The following is a 7,873-nucleotide window of genomic DNA, read 5'->3' as shown; positions in this document are numbered from 1 at the left end:
GCTCCTGCACGCTCCCGGCGTTCTGATGTTAACAGGAAGTGACGTCACGTGTCTTCTTCCTGAGTTATTTGGGGTTATTTTGTATTCCACGCTACACAAACCCACAAAGAAGAGACCAGACCGCAGAAACGGTGGCAAATCACTTTAGAAACAATAAATATTGGGTTAAAGTTGCGATTTCGCGGGGTTTGCTTGATTTTGCATTAATAGTTGCGATCGCAACATCGTGAAATCCTGGAGGGTCTGATGGAACGAGTCGTACCTGAACTTCGTACTCTCCTCCTCCGCCGGGTTTCCCGTCTCCGTTCACGTCGTACTGTCGGGGGGAGGAAGAGTCCTGAGTCAGCGGAGTCATCGCAGAGCAACGCCGAGCTGGGAGCGCGCAGAGACTGACCTTTTCGAACATGGCCTGGTATTTGTCGTAGGCCAGCCAGTTGGTCCGGATCCAACGCTGGGCCAAGCTGAACGCCAGCTCCTGAGCTTCCGCTGACGGCAGCTTCGACAAACCTGGAGAAACAAACGACAAAATCACCGACTCCTCCTCCATTCAACTGTTTTTACTCCTCCTCTTCTGCACTCAGTGAAACACGCTGAAACAAAACGGCTTTTCTTCAACGGACCAGAGTGGAAACTAAAGCTTTGCCCCACAGAATTACTCTCAGATCTCCTCAACTTGCTTCAATTTTTCATTTTATGCTCCTTTTTAGCCAATTTTATCTTTCAGCTACCAACCGGTGGGCGACATGCATTCCTTAGAGGAATGCTAGGCCTTTAATTTTTAAAAGAAATAATCTTATTTTAACACAACGCAGCACGGAAAAAAAAATAAAATAAAATAACGTCAATCACAAAAGCTGCATGACAGCAGGAGCAGGGTTTTTTTTTTGTTTTTTAATGGCCCTGTTGTGCTTTTTTTCCGAACTGATCCAATCTGTTACCTGATTTCAATGCAGCTGAGCATGTTTTTCACTTCGTGAACGCCAAGCCGAAAGCAAAAAGGCCCCGAAGCAAGAAGAAAATAAAGAAAGGTGCTGTGCAGGCCCATCAGAGCATCACGCGGATAAAAAATGACGGGACTGACAGGAAGCAGCCCCTCCAGCTGTGTCTCTCATGAGGATGGAAATTCCCTCAAATTAAAACCAGACGAGACAGAAGAAGAGGACGACGTGCAGCTAAAGCCGAAACATTCTGGGAGTTTGATCAGAAGTTTACTGAGACGAGAAGCTGCAGATATTTGATCAGTTGAGCGGCTGCGTTTCATCATTTTCAAACCCAGAGAAAAACGGAAAAAAATCAAAAATAAAATCCCATTTTCTGCAAAAACGCAGCGTGAATCCTGAGAGTCTGAAGCTGAAGCTACAACAAGAACAGGAGCTGAAACCTCGAATTATCTGAGTGGCTCAAAGCAAAAACGAGCAAAACCACAAGTAAAAGTAGCAAAAGAGCAGCTAAAAGCTAAAACAGCAGCAGCTCGAGTTTTTCTTCTCATAGAAAGTCCACCTGGACCGGTCCTGTCCTCTGAAACCCGGCTGAGGCTGGTTCTGGTTCTGCTGGACGCCTTCTTCCTGTTAAAAGGGTAGAAACCTCCAGCAGAACTGCGCTGCTCTCCGCTCGGACGGGGAAACAGCACCGAAGATCTAAGATCAGCATCTCAGAACGTTTCGGTTCTGCTCCTGAGTCGGTTAAATTGAATCGAATTAAATTAAAATCAGCAGAAAAGCAGCTGAAAGCTAGAGCTACCAGAACACCAGCTGCGAGCTGAAATGACCAAAGCTCCAGAAGCTCCAGAAGTTTCAGAAGCTGCAGAAGCTACAGAAGCTTCAGAAGCTGCAGAAGCTACAGAAGCTGCAGAAGCTTCAGAAGCTACAGAAGCTTCAGAAGCAGCAGAAGCTTCAGAAGCTGCAGAAGCTGCAGAAGCTTCAGAAGCTGCAGAAGCTTCAGAAGCAGCAGAAGCTTCAGAGGCTGCAGAAGCTGCAGAAGCTTCAGAAGCTGCAGAAGCTTCAGAAGCTGAAGAAGCTTCAGAAGCTGCAGAAGCTTCAGAAGCTGAAGAAGCTGCAGAAGCTGAAGAAGCTGCAGCGTGGTGCGGGGACACGCTGCCCCCTGGGCCCCCACCTTCGATGAGCATGTGCTGCAGAGGCGGCCAGGCGTTGGGGAAGTCCCACTGCTGCCCGGACGCCTTCAGAGACGTCGGCACGCCGTTGGGGAAGTCGAGGGCGCCGCTCTCCTGTGCAGGAAAGCAGAGAGACAGCAGGAGCGTGAAACCTGGGTGGAGTGTGTGCGCCATCTGCTGGACAAACTCAGCATCATCTGCTTCGATTGAGCAGAGGTGGATTAAAAATAACAAATATTTCAGCAAAACGGCCAAACCTTCTTTTATCACCATAATAACAGAGATTTTTTGCTCTTTCTGGTCTATTTCTGTCAATAATTGTGTCAAAAAATACCCTTTTTCCAGGAGAATTTTCTAAATCTGTCAAGTATTTCCCATTCTGATGTAATTAAACACCTAAAACTCTGTTATAAGAAGAAAAGGACAAAAACAGAATTGAATTTTCTTCAGCTTTCTTGAAAAGTGCTCAGTTTGAGTGATTAAAACTGCAGGAAGTAGCGAGCAGTTACGGTAATCTGAATTACAGCTGCGCCGCGGTGATCCCCGTGGTGATGAAAGGGTTAATGAGGAGTTGTGGAACCCTTAAAGCTTAGTTAGATAAAAGATTTTAAAAATGGTCAGTATTTATTCCTCATACAAGAAAAAACAGATCAGAAATTCAACAAAGAAGAAGCTGCACAGGCTTTTCTGATCGGCTTCACTTCGTGAGGCCGGATGAATCTCATCAGGGAGCAGAAACGGAAAAACGCATGTTTTATTCAGAAGGTGCAATGGCGTGGAACACGACTGCATCATCACCTCATCCAGCGGCTTTCCTCCGAGCGAGGAGTTTCCAGAAGACGCCTCGGACAGAAACGTTACGGTGACTCCGCTTTAAGATCACGAGTTTTTAAAAAAAAAAAAAACAACGACGGCGAAGAATAATTCAGCTGAACTGAACTGAAAACACAAACAGGAAGTGAAAGTCGTGGAAAAAAATGAAATGATTTTGGCTCATACTCCGGTATTTATCCCCCGGTAAGTACCAGCTAAGCCGTGCAATGCAGACGAAATAACATTTAAAACTGTGAGAATAAAACTACTGATGGAGAGAGAAAACTCCGCCCCGTTTGGAGCTTTTATCTGCTCTGGACTCAGTTCCCACCTGGTATTTACCTGCAGGTACATGCTTGGTACTTCCCTGGTACCTTCAGGGGTGTCAATGCAACCCTCTTCTCCCACTCTTCACACACTGATAGCAACACCGCAGGAGAAATGCGAGCACAGGCTTCAGGTGCTGCACATCTCATATCTTCACAGCATCGACCAGAGGTGTCCAATCCTGGTCCTGGAGGGCCACCATCCTGCAGGTTTTACTTGTTTCTCTGCTCCAACACACCTGATTTGAATCAGTGGCTGATTAACAGGCTTCTGCAGAACAAAAAGAGGTGATTTAACCACTGAATCAGGTGTGTTGGAGCAGAGAAACAAGGAAAACCTGCAGGTTGGTGGCCCTCCAGGACCAGGATTGGGCACCCCTGGCATAGACGACTTCCTTCAGATGACCCCCAAAGATAAAAGTCTAAGGGGGTCAGATCGGGAGACCTTGGCGGCCATTCGACTGGCCCACGACGACCAATCCATTTTCCAGGAAGTGGAAGTGGGAGAAGAGGGTTACATTGACAATCCAACACTTTGAAGACATTTTATAAGTGCTGAGAAACTTGTAAATAACTCATGAAAGAATAAAGTTACGTTAAAACCAAGCACACCGTTGTTTTTCTTGTGAAAGTCCCAATAAGTTTGATGTGTCACATGACCCTCTTCCCATTGGAAAAATAAAAGTTGGATCCAAAATGGCCGCCATGGCCTCCTATATTCTAATGTGCCACAAACAGGAAGTTAATATCACCAACCATTCCTGTTTTATGAAGGTGTATCCATAAAAATGGCCGACCCTGTATTCTGGAAGTAATTTATTTATTTCTCTCTGTTTCTACTCGTTGCCTCCATCGCCTCCCAAATATCTCGGCCCTGAAGTCAGCCCGGCGTGCACCAACCTTCAGGTACCGCATCGCCTTCTCGCCCATCTCAGGCTCAGAGTAGCACCGAGCCCAAACCGGCGCCAGGTTGGACGGGTAGAACTCGGAGCGCCTGGAGCTCGTCAGGAGGTCGTAGTCGAACCACGCCCCCTTGTCGGCGTCCCACAGCAGGGCCTCCAGGCCTGCCGATCTGCGGGCCGCGGCCTGCTGGTACCGAGCGGCTGAGTCGGCGTCACCTGTCGGGTGGAGGGCAGAACGTCACCGTCACCGCCATGCCTGCCGGAAAGGTCAGAGGTCAACCGTGCTCTCACCCAGCAGCCGGTGGAAGGAAGCCAGCGTTCTCTCGTTGCGGCACATCAGGGCGTTGAGGTCAGAGGGCAGGATCTGGCTGGTCCGGGTCTCTCTGAGGGAGTCGCCGTTGACGTACCAACGGGAAGAAAAGTCCCAGCCGGATTCTGCTCCGGCCTTCAGCTCCATCCACAGCTGCTCCTTGAGCTCTGGGGCCGAACGGGAACAATCAGCTCAGTTACTGTCAGGATGCTTCATTTTATACTTTCTGAATGATTTAACATCATTTACAAAAGTATTACACTGAGACCTCTTCAGTTCCTTTAAAAACGCTCTCCTTTTAAATCCGTGTATGGTTCGTTCTTTGTTTTTTTTCGTTTCAAAATAAAATAACAAAAACAAAACAAGCATGTGTTTTTTTTTTGTTTGTTTGGTTTTAAAACGAAATTAGAAAAAGTCAATTGCAAAATAAAAAAAGGGGTACGTTTTTTGTTTTTAACTGCAATGGTTAAACCAAAGACGAGCTTTTTTGTTGTTAATTCAACGGGACCTTATGGCGGAACCGGAAGTGAAGACCTGAACTGGCCGTAATGAACCGATTTAATGACTTACTTGGAACATTAAAGACATCTTGTTGACGGTAAGATCATCAGCTCTCAGTGAAATGCGTCTAAATAAGACAAACGGATCCATTTTTAAACGGGTAGATTCTGAAGCGCTAACTGAAAAAGTTCTTCTTCTTCTGGTGGATTTTAATGGCGGCTGGCAAGAAACTGAAACATTACCGCCACCTGCTGGTGACTGAAAGAGTTACAAGCCAGGACTTCATTTCCGGTTCCGCCATAAAGTCCCGTTGAATTAACAACAAAATAAAAGCTTGTCTTTGGTTTAACCATTGCAGTTAAAAAACATTTATTTTTGCAATTGACGTTTTTCTAATTTCGTTTTAAAAACAAAAAAAAACATGCTTGTTTTGTTTTTGCAATTTTATTTTGAAACGAAAAAAACCCAAAGAACGAACTATACACGGATTTGATTAGCATACTTCCTCCATTTTTCCATTTTAAGCTACTTTTAGCTTTTGCTCATTGTAAATATCAGTTTCGGTTTCACTAATTTCAGCTTATAGCTACAGTTTTGCTCCATTTTAGCTTCTAACTGTCTCCGCCTCACACAGATTAATAAGATAATTGTTTCCTTTAGCTTTCTTTATTTCGAAAATGGTAAAAATTAACAGTAATAATAATATTATTAATAACTAGAATCACTCAGAGAGAGCAAACCACCCACTGGAATCTGGATGCTAATTTTAGCTTTTAGCTGCTGTCTTGCTGCAGCGTTTTTTTGCAGGAAATGCAAACTTCTCCAGTTTATCATTCCTCTCGTCTCCTTTCCTCGACCTGGGTTTCAAAAGCAGAAATATGAGGCGTCACGCTGCGCCATGTTCGCTTCTCCTCCGCGGCATTTCCTACAAGCTTCACGGACAAAAACCCGCCTCTTCCAACCTGACGGCTCTGAATATTTGTTAAAACATTTATGGAATAAGGGGGGGGCCCTCGGTAATAAGAGCAGACGCATTCTGGTGGCAGACAAATTTAATATAAAAGTATTTTCCTTCAAACTGCATCTTTTTCTGAGACGGCTCAGAGAATTAATGTTTTCTCAACATGAATTATTTATCGTAGGGAGGTGTTTTCAGAGCAGATTTGTTTTACACAGATGATTCCTGAATCAGTGTATTACAGTTTTCTAAAGGGAAGCAATTATAAGACTCCGGCCATAAATCTCCCCCTCACCGCCGAGGATCCGCACAGATTAATAACTTTAATAAGCCATTACCGTCAGCGAGTCCTTCAGCTAATTCCAGATCATCTGTGTACGATTCGGGCCTGGAGGGAGAGGCCGAGCAGAGCGGAGGTGAGGAAAGGAAAGGCGCCGGGAACGCTCGCATCTTTCATTTCGACTCGGGGCGTTACCTGGGCAGGCCCACCTCCACGTGGTAGCGGTTCAGGACGTGAGCCGAGCCGTTTGCCGCGATGGCCACCGAGCGGCGGGTCATCCAGAACTGGTACTCCTTCTCCAGGACGGGCAGAGCTTCTCTGAGGAGCCGGAGAAACGACAAGAAGCGACGTTTGAACCCAGAACAGCTGGAAGGTGGCAGGAACACCACTGTGTTAAAATCAGAATATAACTCCTAACATAGAACGCTCCAGCTTTTATTAAAGACCTTATTAGGCCCGAGCAGCGATTGCGCTGCGAAGGCCTACTGTATCTGCACTGTTTCTTATTATTACGATTCTTTGCGTTCTTAAAACGCTAATTTGGACGTCTAAACATATTCCAAAAGTCACCAAATTTCACCGAAAATTGTCCCCCGCAAGAAATAACACGATCTTAATAGAATCAAAAATGGGCGTGGCCAAACTGCTCCACAGCGCTCCCTAACGTGAGATAGAACAAACCGTACATCGTAGAGATTTAAAACTTGGTATGTAGGTAGAACACGCCAAATGAAGAAAAAAAGTCTCTTGGAGGTATGCCCTAAAATGTACAGGAAGGCGGCCATCTTGGGTCAAAGTCCAATTTTTGGTCATTTTTTATTTTTGCACACCTCGGACTTTAACNCTTGGATCAAAGGGCAAATTTTGTCCGTTTTTGACTTTTGTACACCTCGAACTTTAACGAACTCCTCCTAGGGATTTTGAGCGATCGGCTTTAAACTTGGTCAGTATGCAGTTAAGGGACGGGGGATTAAAAGTTATCAAAACGGTGAGTTTTCGAGCATGCTGAAGGGGCGGGGCCTGGCCTCAAAGTTTGCCTTCTCGCCATAGATTTCAAAACAACACAACTTTCACATGGAAAGACCAAACTTCACCAATTTTGGTATGAGTCATCCATGTTGGATGCCCGACAATCCTATGTGGTCATATTCTGACATCATCAAAGCCCCGCCCTCTCAGGACAGGAAGTCACCTTTTTTTACTCGGAAAGCTCCATCTCTGCCACCCTTGACCTAATGATCTTGTGTCAGAAGACAGATAACAAGTTGGTCTGACTTGCATTAAAGCACCAAGAGTTTTCACTAGAGGGTGTGGCTGTGGTGACGTGGCGAAGTCAGACATCACGCCGTTGACATACGTTTGGCTCTAAATTCCACACATTTAAGTCGAGCTGCACGAAAATCACTAAGATTGATCCTAGTCCAGCACCCAGCAGAAATGCAGTGCCATATTTGGTGGGCGTGGCCTAAATCCTCCACAGCGCCCCCTAGAAAACTTTAAAAAAGCAGCCCCAAGCCATGCTTTTACTCACAATCATGAAACTCCGGACACATGTGTAACATATTAGGACCTACGAAAAAGTCTCTTGGAGCCATGGTCCAAACCTCACAGGAAGTCGGCCATCTTGAATCAAAGTTCAGATTTTTGCCCGATTTTGGACGATTACAGCCTCC

At 45.7% G+C, this 7,873-nt stretch overlaps 1 protein-coding gene across 4 annotated transcripts in view; it reads right to left on the bottom strand.

Moving 5' to 3' along the window:
- The window catches only part of treh (trehalase (brush-border membrane glycoprotein)), a 46,865-nt gene that overhangs the window by 30,005 nt on the left and 8,987 nt on the right, over positions 1 to 7,873 (bottom strand). For all 4 annotated transcript variants that reach the window (XM_025005986.2, XM_025005985.2, XM_025005984.2 and 1 more), the window contains exons 8-14: positions 6,396 to 6,518; positions 6,259 to 6,308; positions 4,443 to 4,628; positions 4,150 to 4,367; positions 2,113 to 2,224; positions 395 to 507; positions 263 to 316 (exon numbers count right to left, since the gene is read on the bottom strand). In XM_025005986.2, the coding sequence (XP_024861754.1) occupies positions 263 to 316; positions 395 to 507; positions 2,113 to 2,224; positions 4,150 to 4,367; positions 4,443 to 4,628; positions 6,259 to 6,308; positions 6,396 to 6,518 (856 nt within the window). The remainder of the gene's footprint in view (positions 1 to 262; positions 317 to 394; positions 508 to 2,112; positions 2,225 to 4,149; positions 4,368 to 4,442; positions 4,629 to 6,258; positions 6,309 to 6,395; positions 6,519 to 7,873) is intronic.

Source organism: Kryptolebias marmoratus, linkage group LG2 (assembly GCF_001649575.2).
Source record: "Kryptolebias marmoratus isolate JLee-2015 linkage group LG2, ASM164957v2, whole genome shotgun sequence".
In the NCBI taxonomy this organism is placed as follows: Eukaryota; Metazoa; Chordata; class Actinopteri; order Cyprinodontiformes; family Rivulidae; genus Kryptolebias; species Kryptolebias marmoratus.
The sequence above is the reverse complement of the archived record's forward strand: the minus strand, read 5'-3'. Positions and strand labels throughout refer to the sequence as shown.